The following is an 18669-nucleotide window of genomic DNA, read 5'->3' as shown; positions in this document are numbered from 1 at the left end:
TAGCCACTTGGCTAAGTGGATTTGATTCTGCAGGGTATTTTCTGTTGGATGTGAGCTAACCGTCTAAGTCAAGGACCAGGAAACCACATTTCACATTTTAATAATCTGAGGTAGTGTGCCACCTCCTGCCATTTGTGTCTTGATGTTGCTCTCTGCCTGTGTGCAGGATCGAGCAGCTACAGTGGGATGTTATGGCCTGAAAAGTTTGGTGTACCCAGACAAACTCGGCTAGCCTGTAGTCTGAATCACACTGTTCTCAGATGTTTCTCCAGAGCTGCCCAATTTCAACTTGCAGAAACCTGGCTAATGTGATTAATGTTAACACTCTAATTATGCTTCTCAGAACTTCCATGTGTGGGCAGTTTGTGCTGTGTGCATAAACATACTATCTTGGTCTATTCTTGGAAATGATGGAGTTGGAACAGAAAAATGACATCAGTTGCCAGGGTCCCAATGTCTCCCCATTAGGACTTAAGGGTTTATGACCGTTTTCCAAACGTTAGGGGAAGGCTGTTCCTTGTGTGTGGAAAGGGTCACATTTGACCAGTGAGCAAGGGTCACAGGATCAGCAGTTTTCTGTCCTGTCATTTGGCGTTGGTAGCTGGAGGTAATGTTATGTAGCAGGGCCCAGCAAGAAAAAACAAATTTGTTGTCATTGTTTTGTTTTTTGTTTTTTTGAGACAGGGTTTCTCTGTGTAGCCTTGGTTGTCCTGGAACTAGCTCTGTAGACCAGGCTGACCTCAAACTCACAGAGATCCGCCTGCCTCTGCCTCCAAGTGCTGGGATTAAAGGTGTGCGCCACCATCACCCGACTTGAAGAGCAAATTTTAATACCCACATAGCATTAATTTTCGCTTATCCAGATGTCAGCCTTAAAATTGAGCAATAATTGTTAACACCTCCTCACTTGGGATGCTAACAATTCCTAGTGGACTTAAGAATGTACTACTAAGGTATTATTTATGTTAATCTCAGTGCTTATGTTGTAGAAAATGTTATTTATTTTGTAGAAAACTTCATTTTTAGGAGATATACTAGATTTTACACTTAAAAAAAGAGAGTAGTTTGGGTTTAATCTATTATACCACAGGTTGAGTAATGGGTTATCTAAAATTTTGAGGATCAGAAGCATGTTTCAGATCTTGGATTTTTATTTTATTCTGTTTTTTACTTTGGAGTATTCGCACTGACTTTCTTGGTCGATTTTTCAGATTTTGGATGCTCAATCTTTTTCTTTCCCTCTTGAGTACTTTGGCATTCTGGAACTGTGTAAACAGACTGTTCACATGCCATGGAATGTTTGACTTGTAAGCATTTTTCTTATGTATGTACCACTAACTTCTGTTCAGTAAACATTTACCATATGCATAGTACCCGCCATGGATAGAATCAGTCATGAAAACTAAGACCAGTTTGTAGAGGGAAGGCTTCTTGGATGAGTCACAGACTGAAAGTAAGTGTTCTGTGAGGGATACTTTGAATTCAGACTCCAGCTCGGAGTTTGCTTGTTGAGGACCCGTGAACACAGCCATAAAATACCAGCCTGCCGTTAATGAGGACAGGTTTCAAAGTTAAAATCCCGGATGATTATTGGAGGAGAAGTATTGGACTTGTGTCTGAGTGCAAGGAAACAGAGCTGATGACTGCACCCCGCTGGAGAGGGATGGGGTTCGGGAACTCCAGGGTGGACTTCCCAGAGCATCCCTGAGGATGTGTGGGAGGAATGTGGGGGTCCAGAGTGCGTGGGTGTGGTACAGATGCGAAAGGGCTGTCAGCAAGGAGTGCCTGAAAGTGTGTGTGTGGGGGGGGACATTGGGACTGGGCGGGGGGGGAGTAGGCCCCGAAGCCTTGCTCCTTAAAGCTGCAGAGCTCTCCACATGGGTTTTAGGCAGAGGGGAGCCCCACTGTGCACGATTTGCCCCGCAGCTGTGCAGTGTACAGGGGAAAGGAGGCAGGGACTACAGAGACCTGGGAGACGCTAGACGGAGAGCTGATTCTATTAGTCAAGAAAGGTTTTGAATGGGCCCCCAGGAGCCAGTGCAAAGGAAGGGTGCATCACTGTCTCCAGTCGCCAGAAGGGAAGCTTGGATCTTGTCCTGCACTTAAAAGATGGCCATGGAAGTGCTCCCTCGTCTGAGTTCACATGCTCAGCCCCTCTTGTTCCAGGGTGGTGGTGTCCGTGTCTCCAGCCCCTCTGTGGACTGTTGAAGGACTACAGCCTTACCCACCCTCATATGAATCTTTTGTTTTCCCCAAGTGTTTGCAAAGTCATAAAGCAGGCTATAGTATCTCATCCTGTACTGGCAGAACAAAAATCCTAACTTCTCGGCTGCTTTTTTCCTCTCTGTCTCTGTATGTCTTTAACATGACTTACTCATTGCAGAGAGGGCCAGAGAATCAGGTCTCATTTGCAAATGCACAGTTTCGTATTCACGTAGAAAGGGGAGATACCTCACAGCAAACAAATCTAGCCAACCTAAGTTATGCCACCGACACCCTTAGGCAGAGTTCACTCCCAGACTGTGGGTGGAGTTAGCACTCAGCTAGTTGTAAGTCCCATCTCCCAGTGTACAGCAAGCCACCCTGTTCCCATCCACTGGCTGTGGAAGGACAGTGCCTGGAGTGCCAGGCACCGTGCACTGAGGTATTGCAGACCAGCAGAGACCAGTGTCTGCTCAGTTGCTGGAGGCCTGGGTTTTTCCAGTCCTTCTGAGGCTTATCTTGCCCTTGCAGGCTTTTCTGCCCTGGTTCCTGATTGGTGCAGGCTGCCTGCTCCCAGGGCCTTGCTGGTTACACCCTGGTACTGGATTCTGCTGTCAGCATGTTGGGCAGGAGTGCCTCCATCTTGTGAACCACTCCATTCCCCCCCCCCTTATTTTTGTTCTAAGTATTTACTCACGTCCCTTTACAACCAGTCTCCTCAAAGTTAGTTTTCTCATCATTAGCTCCGTCCTTCCAGCTAGGCCTGGCCCTCCTGTTCATCATCGCTGACCTGTGGGTCTCCCTTGGCTTTCTTGTCTCCAGTTTCTCTGTGGTTATGTCTTGTCCAAGGCAGTTGTCTGGCCTACAGGATGCTATTTTCTCTTGGTCTCTTCCTTGTTGCCAGCCCCTGCTTAGTCCTTCCTATTCAGCTATGAATGCTGATGTATCTTACTCTCAGGGGGTCTTTTTTAAGGTTTTAAAGAAAAACCCTCAGAAAACAAACGTCCTTACTTTGTGTGTATGCACATTGACACAGTGTGGAGCTCAGAGGACTACATGTGGGGGTCTCTTCTTTCCTTCCACCATGGAGTTTCCGGGCGGCCATCATCATTACTTACTAATCACACGGGCCCTCAGCAGGTTCTTTTTTTTAAAAAAAGAACTTTTATTTATTCCTTGTGTCTTTCCATGATGCATCTCCATCCCACTCATTTCCCCATTCCCTTTATATCCCCCCCCACTCTTGCAAACCCTCAATAAAATAAAAATTAAGAGACCAAAGGGGGAAAAATAAGGAAAGATATCTCGTCATGGAAGCTGTAGTGTGAGACATTGAGTCACACCATGTGCTCGTTTGTCCATACATGTCTGTCTTTCCGTGTAAGTGTTGGTTGCAGAGAGTCATTGTTCGCCCAGAAGGTTCTTACCCAGCCAGTATATTGATCCTGCTGACCAGATACGAGTCCCTGCTGTGCCCCTCTCTGCTGTGCCCCAGACTCCACCCAGCAGCCCTTTCACATCTGTTTAGATTGTCAACAGGTCTTTCGTAGCGTTCTAGAACATTTAAACCCAGTTCCTCCAGAACATTGGACAGATGTTCTACCACTGAGCCGCACCCCATCCCCGTCCCCTCCCCGCCCCCATCCCCAAGTGTAACTCGATCTCCTCTGTCCCTCACTCCACTCTTCTCCAGATCTTCCTTAGTTTCTAACTGGGAATTCTCTTCTGCCGGATGCCCATGCTGAAGACTAGGGAAGGATGCTTACCCTGTCCCCTCCCAGTTGTCCACATCCCGCCCATCCTCAGGCTCCCTGCAGCTCTCCACCGCTGAGAGATGGCTAAACCCAGCCACCTTCCCTTCCTTCCTTTGCTTTCCAGCCAAGGCTGCTTTCTCTTCCTGGGAGTCGTTGCTGCAGGATGGCTCAGGTTTCACACCTGCAGCCGAAAATGACCCAGCTAGCTTGCCATGTGTTAGTCACATGACCCTCATCCCCAAACCTCCTGGTGACTTGTCACATGCATGCCAATCCCTAGCCCTTACCATGGAACCCAGGCCTTCCAGTCTGTTCTGTCATCTTCCTCCTTCCCTCCCCTTAGTCCATAGAGAACTGCATGAAGGATCTGATTGGGTAGTTCCCAGATAGTCAGAGTATAGGACTGGGCATCAGCCTTCCTGAGCATCCAGGGAAACTGAGCCGTGTTTTACCAGTCGCTGGCAGCATTGGAGAGCAGGGATGTGGGCTGGAGATGGAGGCACAGCACCCATTGATGTTGTCGATGTGAGCTGAGGATGTTGTCAGGAGTACCACAGAACCTTGATGCTCTTCAGAGCTTAAAGGTGTACACCTGCACACCTGGTCCTTTCATATATAATAAAATCAAGAGCAGTAAGCACAGGCCAGAGAGTCTGGGGGTGCCATCTTGGGGATGGGTGTTGTACTTGACACTGGAAGGGTGGATGGGTGTGAGCGCCAGCTGGTATGGAGGATCTGTCTGTCCCTGTGTCTAAGCCCTCCTACTTCGCTGCTTCTCAGCTCACCTTGCTCTTGCAGTCTTATATCTGCGTCTGGCATGCTCACACTTCTGACATCTGAACACTGAGCAGTACTTGCTCTGTGTCCAGCGCTTCAGCCCGGTTGTTGCCCTGTAGGACTTACTGGTGTGTTTCTAGTAAATATATGCAGATTACTGGCATAGTTCATATGACCCAAGTATTTCTGAAAAACAAACTTCTGATGATGAGTAACCGGCAGCTTCTGTTTCTAGAGAGCTTATGGAGGATAAAAACACCCAAGCATTCTTTTAAGGAAACGCAAAACATTAGGATTTAGCTACACCTGCAAGTAAATACTCTGTGTATTAGCTGGAAGTGTTTGCCTTGGACCTAATATTTAGAATAGCTCTGTTCATTGTTTCCTCCAATGCTGATGTCCACCAACTGGTAAAGGGGTCAGTGGACTAGAATATAGCTCTAAGTGGACATTTCTCTGAAGTGAGAAGGGACACACAGGTGAGTTAGTCGTGTATTGTGCTGGGTGCCTGCTGTGCCATGGCGTGGCCCACTTCATGGCAGCTACACAAAGCAAACCAGAGGTCTAGAAAAGAGGGCATGGGTGCCGGACAGCGCTAACCACAAAGGGCACATGGGACTGTGGAGAGTAACATACCTGTTCTGTATCAACTCAGCTGTTTCTGTTTTTTTAATATTTATTTGAGTTTATGCATGTGTATGCACGTGCCCACTGAGGCCAGAAGAGGATTCAGGTACCCTGGACCTGAGTTCCAGGCAGTTGTGAGTTCCTGATTTGATGCACTCTTAACTACTGAACCATTGTTCCAGCCTCCACATCCTTTTATTTTTGAGAGTCTCACATAGTCCGTGCTGGCCTTGAGCTCCCTCTTTTCCCTCCCAAATGCTGGGATTAGAGGTGTGAGCTATGATGTTTAGTAGTATATCAAATATAAAATGAACTCATGTAAAACTTTACCTCAATAAAGCTAACTTACTTTTTTTTTTGAGGCAATAGATCAGAAAAGGTTTGATTTACATGTATACTAATTCACATAGTTCACAAACTGAACGTGAAGGGATCCAGCGGAGTCTTGTTCCCACCCCACACCCTAGATCTTTTACATGTCTTGAGTTTCATTATAAAAGCACGTGTCGTTCGATCTGTGGTCTCATCGTCTGTGTCTCGTTACCTGTGGCCAGCTGCAGTGTGAAAGCGATGGGTCGAAAGTTCTAGACGTGAACAACTCATAAGCAGTGTGATGAAATCTTGTACTGTCCCACCCAGGAACTGAATCTGCCCTCCGTGCTGCTGCCTGCCCTCCGTAAGCCAGACAGTGCGTGGGAAGACCGCGGTGCTGTTTAGCTGACCCTCGTTTTAGTAATGCTGTGTGGGGTGCTGCCAGTTCAGACAAGCCATAGGAAGGCCGTAACACTCTCTCAGTGCAAAGCTAGACGAGCCATGAGCTCCTTAACTTAGACACAGACCCTTGAGGAGCATGTGTTGGAACTGTTGTTTTATCAGTTTGTTTCTTATGGTGCTTTGTTTGTAAATTTAACCCAGGAGGATATGTACAGCCTGCCCTACCCCTGCCTCTGGTTTGCTATAAGTTTTCAGCTTTGTACTGGGTTTGTGGGGCTGTTAAGTTCACTTTGCACTTGTGGAGGGTTTGTTGAGTTTCACTGTGTGTCCAGGAGCACCGCCACACAGACTTTAGTACTGTCCGAACAGTCTGCATCCTTTGGGGGCACTTGGAATGCTTCTGGTAACAAAATCTTGGGGCAGGGGTGTACAAGGGAGACCTATCGTATAACTGGGCCAGCCCTAAGTAGACCTGTTCAGCATTTAGAACTTACCTTATGAGGGGCTTCTTCCCTGGCGGTTCTTGGAAAGCATTTTGATTGACGGTGTATGTCACTGTTGCCTGGGAACTCTAGGCATCCTTTAGTCAATTGGTGTTCTGCTCTTTCTTGGTGGCTGTCAAGAGGGCTTCCTGAACATTGGCTCAGCATGGACTTTGCCTCATTTTCATTTCATCCTGAGAGGAGCATTGGTCACTCCATGGCAGTGGAATGCTTGTTACAAAAGTAGCCTTCAGGAAGCAGTGGAGTGGCCTTCTGCAGAGATCGGCTGGTGCCACCACACCCGGTTTCTGTGGCCTGAGGATGTACCCAGGGCTTTGTGCAGACAAGTGAACGCATCGGGAGCTGAGCTCCACCCCTGACCCTGCCCTTCATTTTATGTGTTTTCCTAACCTGACAGGTTGCTACTCTGTGAAGATGGACTCAGCAGGGCTGCTTCTAACCCACTGTCCCCTGAGGGCGCCCCCACTGGTATTTCTTTACTAGAGTTTCCTTTTTGTTTATATACTGAGAAAACATTAAGTCCATCGCCGTAGAAAGAGTCCAGTCCCTCTTGCTGTGCCGTACTGTCACGTATACCTCTGTGGTCTGAGTCTGTCACTGAGACACCTGTCCTACTTTTAGAAAGCAGTCTTGTGTCTTAGCTCCAAGTTTGTCGGATATGTACAACATTAATGGGAATCAGGTCTTGGCTCTTTAAATGCCACTGTTGGGACAAAACTATTTGCAGATGATTCTGTGCTTAAAGCTTTATCTGAAGTGGACATTTGTTGCCTCGTGTTCTTTGGCTGTGTAAGTAGAGTAGGGTTACTAATGGCTTGCTCTGTGTAATCAAAAACTACTGTGGTCCATACCTGTAATCCTAGAGTTCAGGGAGTGAGGCAGGAGAATTGTGCATTTGAAGCCATCCTAGACTACATAGCAGGAACTTCTCTCAAAAGAGCAAGAATTATGGGGAAAAGGCCTTAGGAGACATCTTAGTTCCTTTTCTGTTGCTGTGGCAAAACGCCGTGACCCAGGCGACTTAAGACAAAGCATTTAATTGGGCTTAGGGTTAGAATCCATGGCAGCAGACGGCAGGTTCAGCTGAGAACTCACATCCTGACACTCGGAATGGCACCTGAAATCTCAGAGCTCACCCCCAGTGATGGCCGTGCCTTCCAGTCTTCACCAGACATGTCCACCAATTAGGGACCAAGTATTCAAACAAATATTCCAAATGACCCATGTGGGCCATTCTTCTTCAGACCAGCACACGAGAGATGGCAGTTTGTCTCAGAGGCAGAGCGTACTTATTACTTTATTTTCTCTCTCCCCATAAAATACCGATTCTTTTATTAACGTAGAGATGAGAATTCTCCCTCTCGCCTTTGTCTGGGTCCAAGACTCTTCTGGGCACTTGTCAATCCTTTTTGTTTTATTTAGAAAGCCAGGCATGGTAGTGAACATTTTTAACCGTAGCACTTGGGAGGCTGAAGCAGCCTGTGCTAAATGGATATTTCATAAATAAAGCAAGCCTGTTTCCCAGTCTTCAGATGAGACGCAGGCGTGCGACTCTGCTAATGTAGCAGAGGAATAAAGGAGGATTGCGGCTCTTCAGTTGCTCAGTGTTTAGTCCTAGGTGCGGTGGTGTTCCCGCGGTGCCTCGCAAGGAAGACGCGGCTATGACCTTAGTTCACAGTTGAGGGCGTGGCTGTTGTTAGCTGAGTGTCTGCTTGAGGCCACACAGTTGTGACCCAGAGACACAGGGTTGCAGTCCTCCTGTGGTTCTCTAGAGCCAGTTCACGGGTTACCAGTTACATCAGATGAAGACATTTCTTCATCGTGTGTGCTGCCGATAGTTACGTCTCTCACGTGAAAACTGATTCTACGCAGCCTGACTTAGTAAAGGCTGAACCAGACTGGTTCTGTTCTGGAGAATGGCAGCCTTTATGATATGGCAGTGTTTGGTTTGGGACCGCTTAATACTTGTCATGGGATCCAAGACTTTCTTTTCAGCTAAACTTCCAGTTTGCTTCAGGGGTCCTGCACAGAGGGGCATCTGACCAGTACAACTGTTTCCCTGTCCAAAGTGGGAAGCTGTGTGTGTGTGCGTGTGTGCGTGTGCGTGTGTGTGTGTGTGGTACTTGGGATTGAACTAAGGCCTCATATGCTAAACAAGCATTTTACCACTGAGCTATGTCTCCAGCCTAGAAACTTCTATGAAAAAAAAAAGTATTTTTTACCAGTAGTTTTAAAGTATTTCTATCATGGCCGGGCAGTAGTGGTGCATACCTTTAATCTCAGCACCTGGGAGGCAGAGGCAGGTGGATCTTTGTGAGTTGGAGGCCAGTCAGGTCTACAGAGTGAGTTCCAGGACAGGCTCCAAAGCAACAGAGAAACCCTGTCTCAGAAAGTTTTTTTAGAAAGTAGTTTAACATTCTCTCATACACATTAAGAGGCAGCCCACTGAAAGCACACTTCAAAGTTCTGTGTTCCCAAGTAACCACGTGGATCTCACAAGGGTCTTGTGGTTACTTAATCGTTGATGAGCAAAAGCCAGTGATTTAACATGGCACATTGAAAGAGGCAGTTTCCCAGTTACAGCAAATCCAGTGATGGTTTTCCTTGGTAGTTACTAAGTGGCTGATGTTCCGCACATACTACCTACTGTTCAAAACAGCAGCTTTCATGAAAATAATATTTCTATAACAAATGCCTAGGTATTTGGATTGGGTAAACAGTGTAAGTATTTAGGGGGTGAAAGATTCTGCCCTCCTAGAATGAGCTGCTTCCTGGATGACCTAGTAGCCCACTGTAATTGCTTTTTTTAAAAAATGTGTATGAATGTTTTGCCTGAATACACGTGTGTCCGTGTACCATGTGCATGCAGTGCCTAGAGAGGCTGGAAGAGGCCATCAGATCCCCTGGGACAGCAGTTACTGACAGCTATGAGCTGCCCTGTGGGTGCTGGGAATTGAACCCTGGTCCTTTTAACCACTCAGTGGTCCTTAACCACTGCGCCATCTCTCCAGCTCTGTAATTATATATTTTCAAAGAACTTTAGAGTTTTGTTAGTTTTTACGCTGGTTTAGGGCTGCTGTGGGTCAGTGGCAAAACAATTAATTAACACCAGTGCTGCAAAAGGCCAGCTGAAGTACATCAGGTGATTTTGCCTCCACGGTCTTAAGGGGCGCTTTCTTCTCTCCTGCACAGCAAATGAAGAAGCACCCTTGCCGCCAGTGTGACAAGTCCTTCAGCTCCTCCCACAGCCTGTGCCGCCACAATCGCATCAAGCACAAAGGCATCAGGAAAGTGTATGCCTGCTCGTAAGTCTCACGTCTGCTATGGACACACAGAGAAGGGAAGGCGGCCACAGAGCTTCTCGGGTTTTCCCATTTCCTTTTGATTGTTCCTCTGCTCTGGTGGCTAGGCTGTGTACATATTACCCGTATCCTGCTTCAGGGCATTTGTTTCCAACGCCCCCTGTCAAATGAGCAGCATTTCTTTACACACACTTGCACTGTGTTCTGTTACTAAGTGGGAAGTGTTTGTTTTAGAGTGCAGTGGGCTTGCCAGGAACTCAGTGGATGAGACACCTTTTATACAGTGAGTGGACCGTGTAGATTTAGGAATGATTTACTCCGATTCAGTGAAGGCTAAGAAGGGGGCCCATTTATACACTTAGCTCTAGCCCAGGCCATGAGCCATCTGGCTGCAACCAGTTAGAGACGCTTTGACTGTTGGCTGAGATCCAACAAATGTGAGGGACTGAGGGACCAGTGTAAACTCATCCACCAATAATCAGTCCTGAATTGCCTCTTGGTATGAGATGAGCCGGCGGTGGTTATCATTAGTGGGAAATCTGTATCACCCACTCAACCCACATGTGCAGAGTGTGTAGACAGGTTAAAACTCTGCCCACAAGAGACCACAGAGGGGCCGGAGAGATGGCTCAGCACCTAAGAGCACTTGTTCCTGCAGAAGGCTTGAGTTTGATTCCTGGCACCTGCCTGGTCGTTTACAACCAATATAACTCCAGTTCCAAGGAATCCAGTACCCTCTTATGAATTCCTCAGTCAACAAGCACACATGTGGTGTACATACATATATGTAGGCAAAACTCACACATAGAAAATAAAATGAACAAATCTAATTAAAAGAGAGAAACAGAGAGACCACAGAGCCAGTGTGGAATGTGGTTGGTTGTGGTCAGAGTCAGGCCCCATGGACCTCGTGGTGAGGACACGCATGGGTTGGCCTTCAGACTAATGGGAACTTTCTGTGCCTGAGGTACTCAGGGAACATTTCCTAAGGAGGAGATCAGAGTGGGGGGGGGAATGGACGAGGAGACAACACCCTGTGAAGTCTGTGTGTTCACAGTGAGAGCTCAGGCACACGGTGTCCTGGGCCGAGAAGATGGAAAAGCCTGGCGTGGCCCTCCATGACAGCCGCTGCCCTTGCTGTTTGTCTGGTCTTTTTTTAATGTTTTCCCCTTTTACTGAAAGGCAGTAAAATGAAAAGTGCTTTCCCCAGCTAATTTACTATTAAGCAGAAACCTTATGAGAGAACCAGTTAGATGCCCCAGTGAGTCAGTGCTTCATCAGCCTGACAGCCCCCTTAAGTGAAAGGGGGACCCCTGACTTAACAGGGTTGTCCCCGGCCCCACACAGGTGCTGTGGCATGCACAGACAACACACACACACACACTTTTTTGTTGTTGTTTTGTTTTTCTTTGTTTTTCAAGACAGGGTTTCTCTGTAAAGCTTTGGAGCCTGTCCTGGAACTCACTGTATACTAGACTGGCCTTGAACTCACGGAGATCTGCCCAGTCTGCCTCCCGAGTGCTGGGCTTAAAGGCGTGCGTGCGCCACCACCGCCTGGCTTTGGACTGTTTTCTTAGAAAAGTAGTAAATTAAACCTTTCCAGGAGATCATCTTTGTAGTGCACAAAATTTAAATAATTTACCTACCTCCAGTGGATAGCCTGCTTTCTGCCTTTTAATCTCCGGAATGAATAAGGATTTCCAGGTACAAATGTAAGTTGCATTTGTGCTTTGAGGAATGATGGGTAAATTAGTTTAGGCTAACAGGGGTTCAGAAGGAGCCTCCTGCAGCCTGGGGCAGCTCTTATGTAAATTCTAAGGGCTGCTCTGAGTCACTGTAAGAAAACTTAGAAATTTTAATATTCTCCAGTTTTTTAAGATTGAGGCCATCTAGAATTACAAATTAAATAATTGCTGAAATACATGCCTGAACCAAAGTAGGCTGTTCCTATGAGGGCACAGCAGAGGTGGAGAGGTGGCTCAGCAGGTAAGAGTTCTCGCTGCTCTTCCACAACCCCCTCTAACAACTCAAGCACCAGGCTCTTCCTGTCTGCATGTGACATCTACACATACACATGTGACATCCACACATACACATGTGACATCCACACATACACACGTGACATCCACACATACACACGTGACATCTACACATACACACGTGACATCCGCACATACACATGTGACATCCGCACATACACATGTGACATCCACACATACACATGTGACATCCACACATACACACGTGACATCTACACATACACACGTGACATCCGCACATACACATGTGACATCCACACATACACACGTGACATCTACACATACACACGTGACATCCGCACATACACATGTGACATCCACACATACACAGAAATGGTTTTTAGTCAGCCGCTTTCACAACCCCCCAGGGCAGGACCTCTTCACAATAGGGAGTGGGAGTCAAAGCAGCACTGCTGGTTCTCTTTGGGGGCCCAGTGTTAGCTTGCCCTTCTGGGCTCCCCGCCCCTGCTGGTGGCCAGGTCCCTCTGCAGTGCGCACCCCTTGGCAGCCATGGTTCCCCTCTCAATCTTGTGCTCACAGACACTGCCCGGACTCCCGGCGGACGTTCACCAAGCGGCTGATGCTGGAGAAGCACATACAGCTGATGCACGGCATCAAGGACCCCGACGTGAAAGAACTGACTGAAGGTTCCAACGAGGAGGAAACCGAAACCGAGATAAAGGAAGACGCCAAGGTCAGACATCTCAGCTGGTCTTCGCTGTGGTGGTGCTAATGTGGGTTCCCTGTTCATTCTCTCAGACTACGTCAGCATCCCAGCTCCCAGCGGCTCCTGAAATGTAACCTTTTCTAAGTTTTTTTCTGTGTCCTTGCAGAAATAACACACAGGAGCTCGTCATAGAATTCATAAGATTATACTTTGACTTAGGGAATTGTCAGATGCTTTTCACTGGCTGTGGCAGCTGTTCAAAGCGACTCTAATCTCTTTGGAATGGAAAAAGATCAGATTCCTCGACCTCGCCTTAGTCTTCTCTGTGTAGGTGATGAGCCTCAGTCAGCTGGCAGGGGCCTGTGCACGAGGTACCGAGTGTTCTGCTAGTTGGAGTTACAGAAAGCACCATGTAGCAGTCACTGCTGGCTTTGGTGCCAGGAGAAGTCTAGAACGTACTTGGGCTAAAGCGGTTTCTCAAGACATGCATTAGCGCTTAGTCCTTGAGTATGCCCCTCATCCAGAGTTAAGCAGGTGTGGCACTGGGCCATCTTCCCCACAGGAAGTTAAGTGTATGCAGAGGTAGCTGCAGGTGTAGGCCTTCAGAGCCATGCCTGAGTACAGAGGGTACAGAGGAAGTGGAATCCCTTGGGATTTAGAAAGCTAGGGGGAAGGAAAAGGCAGCTCCAGAGAGGACATGGTGTGACAAGGAGGACCAGGAGGACAATTACAAGGGGCAGGAGCAGGTACTGGGTCCACGGAGTCTTGTAGTAATCCCCTCTAGGCATAATGAAGGCGTGTGCCCATGTTCTCTCGTGAGGTGCTTTACTCTGTGTCCCCGGGCCTAGTCTTCTGAACTTCCTATTTCTGTCCACTCTGTGTCCTGTGAGCGCACAGGCCTTGCTCCCGCCTGGGGCTTTAGCACTCAGCATCTAGTGTCTGAATCAGACACCCCCCCATCCACATGTCACCTGTCACCATGGCCCTTCATGACTGTGCCTGTCATCACTTGACCCCTGCCAAGGTTTTCTCCCAGGAGCCCTTGCCATGCCTTTGCTTTGTCCTCCAAGGTGTGGAAGGCCTGGGGTACTGCTTCCCTATAGCCCAAGATCATGAGCTCCTCATTCACTGCTGTGTACAGTGACTCTGGAAGCACAGAGTGCTTCCTGCTGGGGATGGGGCGGGAGGGTAAGCTGCAGGGTGGAGTCACATCGATAAGGCCCCAGTCCCCCTGCATCCAGTGTCTGCTTTCCTAGCTGCCTCGGCATTGCTTACCAGGCACAGAGCCCACCACCTTCAGTCGTATCATTTTTTTTTCTTCCTTCCCCCCAACAAAGGCTCCCAGTCCCAAGCGGAAATCGGAAGAACCGGTTTTAGAGTTCAGGCCTCCCAGAGGAGCCATCACGCAGCCTCTGAAAAAGCTGAAAATCAACGTCTTTAAGGTTCACAAGTGTGCCGTGTGTGGCTTCACCACGGAGAACCTTCTGCAGTTCCACGAACACATCCCTCAGCACAAGTCAGACGGCTCCTCCTACCAGTGCCGCGAGTGTGGCCTCTGCTACACGTCCCACGGCTCCCTGTCCAGGCACCTCTTCATTGTCCACAAGCTGAAGGAGCCTCAGCCCGCGTCCAAGCAGAACGGGGCTGGGGAGGACAGCCTGCAAGAGAATAAGCCCGGCCCCGAGGACGAGGCCGCCGAGGGCGCAGCGTCAGACAGGAAGTGCAAAGTGTGCGCCAAGACTTTTGAAACGGAAGCTGCCTTAAACACACACATGCGGACACATGGCATGGCCTTCATCAAGTCCAAAAGAATGAGTTCAGCTGAGAAATAGCCACAGGTCTTCCACAAGAGAAGCCCCATCACATAGGAATTGGAAACAAGACTTTTTTGTTACCGAAAGTTTGCAGTAAAACAGAGTTAACAGTACTGTCTGGGCTGTCGCAATATGTCCCGTCCCTCACCTCCTCAGATGTATCCCTCCCCATAAGTATTAAGGCAGTATTTGAGTTTTAAAGAATTTGTATATATTTAAATAACTTTTTATACTCTTTGTTACATGTTTGTATCAGTATTTGGTGGAAAATGTTTTGAGATTGTTTTTTTATTTTGGTTTGTTTTGGGTTAGAGTTTTCCTTTTTTGTAACGTTTCTTTAAAGCAGAGTTCTTAGTAACAGGGGCAGTTCCTGAATTCAAACCAACCATTTTGTATGTTACAAATTTGAATGAGTTCAGTAATTACAGGCTAACATGCCTTTTTTAGTGTTTTTAATTTTTAGAACTCACCACATAAATTATAGGTGATTGTGGGTCTCACAACACTGGCCACTCTTAAGTGTCTTAGCACCACACTCAGCGTGCCTGTTCCTAGCCACTGAGGGCTCCTAGGACAACAGCACCCAGGTGAGGGCGTGGCCTGAACCCTCCCGCACAGCATCCAAAGCAGCCCTGCTTCCTCCAGAGTAAGTAAAAGAGGCCAGGAGTCCAGCAGGGAATGCAAGCATCCTTAATCCACCTGGAGGAATGAGGAAGAGGGGATCCAGAGAGGGGAGAAAACAGCTGGCGATTTTTCTGGGTGAACTTGCGAGGCTGACTCACAGAGCATGCTGAGACAGGCTAGGAAAAGGCCAGCCTAGTGTCTAAGTTGAAGGTCGTAGTTAGACCTGTAGCTCTCCAGTCAAGTTTTGTCATGTGACTCGCCAACTACTGCAGAGACTGGTAGTTCCAGGATATCAAGTACTTCTCTGGCTCTTGACAGGATCAGAAAGGGATGGTTGACTTAACCCTTTGCTGTCTACACAGTTGGTGTTTCCTGTTCTGGGTGCTACTGCCAAGTGTCCTGGTACTTAGAGCTGGGATGCACAACTTTACCGCCGACCTAGCAATGCAGCCGCCTGTCCTCTGCAATTGGCCACAGACGAAGCCCTGAGCCACCAGGCTTCTAGAGTTTCTGCACCCTCTCCCGGCCGCCTGACTGGAGCACCGTGGAGGTGCCCTCCTGTCACTTCCCTGGACAGTTCTCTGGGAAAGCTGTATATTTTGGTTATTGTTTTGTGTTTTCCGTTGCATTTTATATCTTGTATTTATCTTCAGATAGGTTTTGTACTTTTTGGTTTTGTTTTCCTAGGCCAAGAAATTCATTTGTGTATATAGATACTTGCATGCTAGACTGTAGTCAACGTTCAGTTCCTTGGAAGGTCTTGCTGCTGTTGGGTGTGCTCGCTACATCCATTGTGACTGTATTCAACCCATTTCACATGTAAATAAACGAGGAACATCTGGCCCTTGAGCTTCTTCAAGAGAGTTATTGGTGGGTCTCTGACATCATGAAATTTGGGAAGTGACTCAGTCCCGGGACAGGCTACCGAGTATTGCCGAATTCTTTCCACTCTGAAGAATGGCTTTCTCGTTCTCGCCAGTGGCCAGCTAGCTCCTCTGCCACGTTCTGTTGACTCCATCGGTGCAACCCAAGGGTGTGCAAATACTGCTCGACTTGAAGCTTCATTGCTGTTCCTTGTCGCATCTGTGTTGCTCCCAATTGCGTTCCTTGGCACTTTCACGTGCTCCTGCGTTTGAACCTTGCAATAGGCCTGCGTGGTAGCCACGCAGGTCCCGACAGCCTACAGTCGGGCAAGTACGGTTGAGGGAGCTGAGTTCAGGCTCAGCTCTTCGTCTGAGTCCTCGTAGCTGGTAAGTGGCTTTGCATATTAGAACCCAAATATTTTGCTCTCAATCTAGTACTGGCTCTTTGTGGTTATGTACATATTGACAAATACTCATTTATGCAACAAATAAAGTTATGTGCGAAGTACAATAGTCAAACTTTTGTTTGGGGCACAATGGTTTTTTTTAGAAATTTTATTTATACTTAGGTGCTTGTGTGTCAGTGTGAGTGTGGCACACGTGAGTCGCACAGAGGTGCCGCAGAGGGCAGAAAATTCAGGTCTGTGAAGCTGGAGTTGCAGGTAGCTGCAAACCAGTTACCTGACCCAGAAGCCACATGCTGGGACTCAGTCTCATCCATTACTCATTAGTTACTGTGTGCTTAGAGTGGGCATTTGAGAGAGAAGATCGGGCAAGTAAATGGCTTGTCCAAGATATATTTTTTTCATTTTCTTATTTCCAGTGTCCACAATGAGTAGGCGGAAGGAGGTGCGACTCTCTCATGCCTGACCCCATTTCCCCTGGAACTGAAAGGGGAAAGTGTAATTAAACGCCCTGACCTGGAAGTAACAGTAAAAGCAGTGTCCCCTGTGTCATTGACCAGCACAAGTCGTGTGGTCCCCAGAAGCAGGAAGAGCTATCTCCCCAATGTGCCCTGAAGCCACCATGACGGCCATGACAGGAGTTATTGCTGGAGCCGTGGCGCTAGCTCAGTCTAAGGACTGGGCACAGCGGGGCAGAGACTTCCCGTCGTGAGCCAACTTCCTGAAGCCGGAAGTGGGGTTCGTGCACTGAGACAAGACAAACGAAGCCTGATTCGAAAGCTCAAGCGTAGGGCATTTCCATATTTCTCCTGGAGGCTTTGATTGAATATTAAAGATGAATTTTAGAGATGTTTTTTAAGACAGGGTTTTGTCTCTAGTTGGGCATCTTGGTTTTACCAGTAATAGCCATAGTGATGCCCAAGGAATGTCGCAGCAAAATGATACAGAATGCGAAAAGGAAAGGTGAAGGCTTAGTCCACATGACCACGTTCTCAGTAGATCGCTTCCTCCTCCCACAGTGTGAGGACAGCTGTACACTCCTGCCATGGCTTTGGCGGCGGCATTTCACCAGCGTCTCCGGGCTTGTGTGACCCCCCCATCTCAGTGTCCGACCAACACTGAAATTTCTACTTGACAACTTGGGGCACCTAGTATGAACGTAAAATAGATTAATAGACTCATGCTGTGCCCACTTTGAGGGGGGGGAATAAAGAAAATGTGCTGAGGAGCTCTATGAGACCCATAGAGCATTTAACCCGGGTCTGAAAACGCAGTGTGTCAGCTGCGTGGGGTTTCTCATGCCGAGATGCATACAGAGCAGGCTGCAGATGGGAGCTCTGAATCTCAGGTCTTCTGCTAAAACCTTACCTCCTCTTCAAGCATAGTTTGACCTTCCTTAAGGGGCTCCTTCGACCCGCCTCTCCATAACCCCCACTTCTCCCCCCAACCCGCCCCGGTTGGGGCTCCACCCCACCCCCCCGTTATCTCACACTATTAACTGAGTCAGTTATATGTATAATGGTGTGGTTACATAGCCCGCAGCTGCACAAAGCGTGAATGGGGATTCAAAGCCACCACAGTGGAAAACCACTAAACCACAAAGGAAAACAGTAAGAGGAAGATATTGAAATAGAACTCCCAAGCCAGAAGACAAATGACCCACCATAACCTCAAGTTCTTAACTATTACTGCCGCTTTGTATGCAAGCTGATTATATCCTCCAATGAAGCAGCAAGCTGAGGGGCGTTCTTCGGAAGCTCGCCTGTATGCTGCCTACAGGAGAGTCCCCTTTACAGGTACACACAGACTGGAAGAGATGGGTATTCATCCGGAAGAAATGAGAGGGGTAGGGATGCTTAAGGCAAAATAGACAAAGTCAAAAAATTAAAGAGACCAAAGACATCCTATGATAATAAATTCAGTTCATCAACAGATTGTACCAATTATAAATGCAAACGTACCCCAGCACTGAGCTACTACATATATTAATGAAATGGTAATAGATTTGGAGGGAAAGATTCTTTATTATCAAAATAACAGGGAACTTTAACGCCTCATGGTCAACAAGGACCATTCCCAGAGCAACCAATTAGGGAAGCATTGGGCTTTTGTTACACTTTGGACCAAACAGACCTAAAAAAAGACATCCACCGTACATTCCATCCAGCACCAGCAGGATACACATCCTTTCAAATACTCAGGAGACAGTCTTCAGGACAGTTACTATGTTTGCTACAAAACAAGTCTGCGCAAGCTTGGAAGGACTGAAAATGTCAAGTGTCTTTCCTGACCACAGTGTATAAAGATAGTACTAGAAGTCTTGAAATGCTCAGTTAAAATTGGAAAAGGAAATCAAATTGGCCACATGAAAATGAAAAT

The 18669-nt window shown here is 47.6% G+C and overlaps 1 protein-coding gene across 16 annotated transcripts in view; it reads left to right on the top strand.

Annotated features, from left to right (window-relative positions):
• Positions 1–16397, top strand: part of Znf532 (zinc finger protein 532) — a 110295-nt gene extending 93898 nt beyond the window's left edge. For 15 of the 16 annotated variants that reach the window (XM_087895977.1, XM_087895969.1, XM_087895975.1 and 12 more), the window contains 3 exons: positions 9770–9882; positions 12459–12612; positions 13923–16397. In XM_087895977.1, the coding sequence (XP_087752103.1) occupies positions 9770–9882; positions 12459–12612; positions 13923–14417 (762 nt within the window). In that variant the 3' untranslated portion in view covers positions 14418–16397. The remainder of the gene's footprint in view (positions 1–9769; positions 9883–12458; positions 12613–13922) is intronic. The other variant, XM_087895979.1, reaches the window with a different exon arrangement.
• Positions 16398–18669: the final 2272 nt, after the last annotated feature.

The sequence above is a fragment of the Myodes glareolus genome, chromosome 13, assembly GCF_982192425.1.
Source record: "Myodes glareolus chromosome 13, mMyoGla1.1, whole genome shotgun sequence".
Lineage (NCBI taxonomy): Eukaryota > Metazoa > Chordata > Mammalia > Rodentia > Cricetidae > Myodes > Myodes glareolus.
This window is presented reverse-complemented; position numbering and strand designations above follow the sequence as displayed.